Source organism: Montipora capricornis, chromosome 1 (genome assembly GCF_036669925.1).
Source record: "Montipora capricornis isolate CH-2021 chromosome 1, ASM3666992v2, whole genome shotgun sequence".
Taxonomy (NCBI): domain Eukaryota; kingdom Metazoa; phylum Cnidaria; class Anthozoa; order Scleractinia; family Acroporidae; genus Montipora; species Montipora capricornis.
Window position 1 is genome coordinate 39,736,273 of NC_090883.1, and position 2,500 is coordinate 39,738,772.

A 2,500-nucleotide genomic window follows, 5' to 3' on the forward strand; every position below is an offset into this window, starting at 1 on the left:
TGGTCATTTTTTTTAGAGGCAAGTTGCTTCTGTTTATCAGATTAAATTTCTTCATTCTTTCTTGTTTCATTTACCAAATTACAATGTTGATTCATCATTATTCCATGGTGTCCGTTCTTATGTGATGGCCTCAAAACATGAACACCAGCTGAGATGTGATATTTTCACTTGTCCTTTTTGGTGGCTTTTTTAACTATCTCCCATCTGTATGAACTTAATCGAGATAGCTGTGGAACTGGACCATAACCCACATTTGAGCAAGGCATATGTTGCTGTGACCTATGGGGAAAGAAATATGTTAAAGTTTCGATGAAAAAGAGAAACACTCACGGCTTTTTCCTTCTTTTTGTAAAGAAATCTTTGCGGATAATGGGTTCTTAACCCTTAACCCATACGGAAATAGATTTTGCGCGTTTGTTTTATAGGATTTGGCAGCAGAGCTGGAGTGAAGCATAATTATACGGATGTGAATAATGCTCAATAGGTCGTTCATGGCTTGACCTCACTTGTAAGGACATTAGCCAGAACTCGAATGGAAACGACAACTGATAAGGGAACACACTTGTGTCTTTGTCCCCACATATTGCTCATTCGCGTGACAGACTAATTAGCCTTTTTTGAAGTTTGTGGGCTGCTGATGCCAGGTCTGGTACTGAAATTTTTACATTCCTCCTGGAGCTTGTGTCAGCCTCAACAGAGGAAATTTGAATCTGCCTTTGCAACATCGAGGAACGACGCTTGGCATCCATGGTTTCTAAAGGTTACTGTGTGTTACTAAGCTTAATCGCTTCTTCGCTGAGTGCACTTGGAAATTCAAATGAAAGTAAGGAATTTTGCAATGATTATTGTTCTCTGGCGGGATTTCCTATCATCCAGTATAAGGTCACCTATTATCAATTTTTTTGTAATCTAAGAGTCTCGCGAAAGAAAACGTAGAATTCATGCTTGAAAGCTTGCTCAGGTCCTTAATGATCACGTTATTAACTATTACATAAAGCCACAAACTTCGTTGTTTTCAGTAATTTTCTTTAACCCGGGTTTCAGGGAAGTCTTATGTTGCCTTAGACGAAGGTGAGAATCTCGTTGGGTAATAATAGTTCATTCATGAATGCAGCTGTGAGTTACAAAGAGGTTTCTTCATTGTTTCTTGACCGTATCGCTACCTTAACTGGCGAAGGACGTTTATGCCATAATGAAGAGAGGGCGCAAGAGTCTGAAGACAACTTGGCAACATCGGCGGAAAGAACCGTTTAACGAGCAGTCTCGTATCATCCACGACAAGGAAGAAGCGTGTGTGGGACCTCGGTAAATAACACGTGTTAGGGGACATGCGCGCGCGGCCACTTCACTAAAGAGAAAATTAACCGACCAAAGAAAGGGAGGGTTCGAATTTTGTCATCGTGTTTCAGATAGACTGCTGTGTCTTCATAATTTAAACGCGGATTTCTCTATATTTCAGAAATTTCCTAAAAACGAGTCATTTATTCTCGTTGTCTTATTATCTTCCTACAGAAAATTATGAAAACGATCAACTTGCGAAGCGAGTAAAGCGCCAGGAAGCTGAGGTAAATGACGGAGGACGAGTAAAGTCCTTGGCGTTTAAAACGCCTTTTATGCGTTTCCTCGCTTTCTTCTTCTCCGCTTTTTACAATTTCTAGATTCGCTTGTTCTCAATTCTCTGTCAATCAGATTAGGGCTACTGTTTATGGATCGCCTGGGGAAGCTGGACTCATTGGGGAACCTGGTGCCCCGGGGCATCCTGGGAACAAAGGTGCTAGAGGTCCACAAGGAGCACGGGTTTGTAAATACTCGTAGTGTGATAGATGCCATGTGGCGCCAATATTGTGAAACCTTTATTCAATATCAGCTTAGAGTGTTCGCAGTGTTCACTAATGATTTTTGTGTTAAAAGACATTTTAACGAAGGAAATCGAGTGAAAAGCTTTTGCCAACGAAAAGAAATCAGTAACCGAGGTTTACAACTATTCATTTATGAATAAATAATAATAGTAATAATAATAATAATAATAATAATAATAATAATAATAATAATAATTTGGTGAGAGCACTCGCCTTTCACCAATGCTGCTCGGGATTGATTTCCAGACTTTGACGTTGAATTGGGATTTATTTGAGTCGCAATCATCAAAATTTAACGGCTACGCTGAGACCCATCCGCGGAAGAACTAAATTAGTCCTTCCTGTAAAGTATATCACGAGGCAGACAATCTTTAATGATATGTAATTAAGAATATAACAATTGGAAAGTACACATTTCAATAATAGAAATTGATCAGATATGATCTAGCTAAATAATTGGCTTGCTATTTTTTGTTCGTGGATTGAGGTGTCAAGGGATCTCTCTTACTACTCTTACTACCTGCGCACGATTCTCTGTTACTTGTATATCGTTTGACTGATATTTCCTTTACTCTGGACAGGGTCCATCAGGAAGCAGAGGTCGATATGGAGTTCAGGGGCCACCCGGTCCTCCAGGCTAT

The 2,500-nt window shown here is 39.8% G+C and overlaps 1 protein-coding gene across 2 annotated transcripts in view; it reads left to right on the plus strand.

The window, feature by feature from the left end:
• The first annotated feature begins 530 nt into the window (after positions 1–530).
• LOC138043336 (collagen alpha-1(II) chain-like) overlaps positions 531–2,500 on the plus strand; it is a 30,369-nt gene continuing 28,399 nt past the window's right edge. For both annotated transcript variants that reach the window (XM_068889573.1, XM_068889577.1), the window contains exons 1-4: positions 531–823; positions 1,513–1,565; positions 1,690–1,797; positions 2,441–2,500. The exon at positions 2,441–2,500 is cut by the window's right edge and continues 24 nt beyond it. In XM_068889573.1, the coding sequence (XP_068745674.1) occupies positions 748–823; positions 1,513–1,565; positions 1,690–1,797; positions 2,441–2,500 (297 nt within the window). In that variant the 5' untranslated portion in view covers positions 531–747. The remainder of the gene's footprint in view (positions 824–1,512; positions 1,566–1,689; positions 1,798–2,440) is intronic.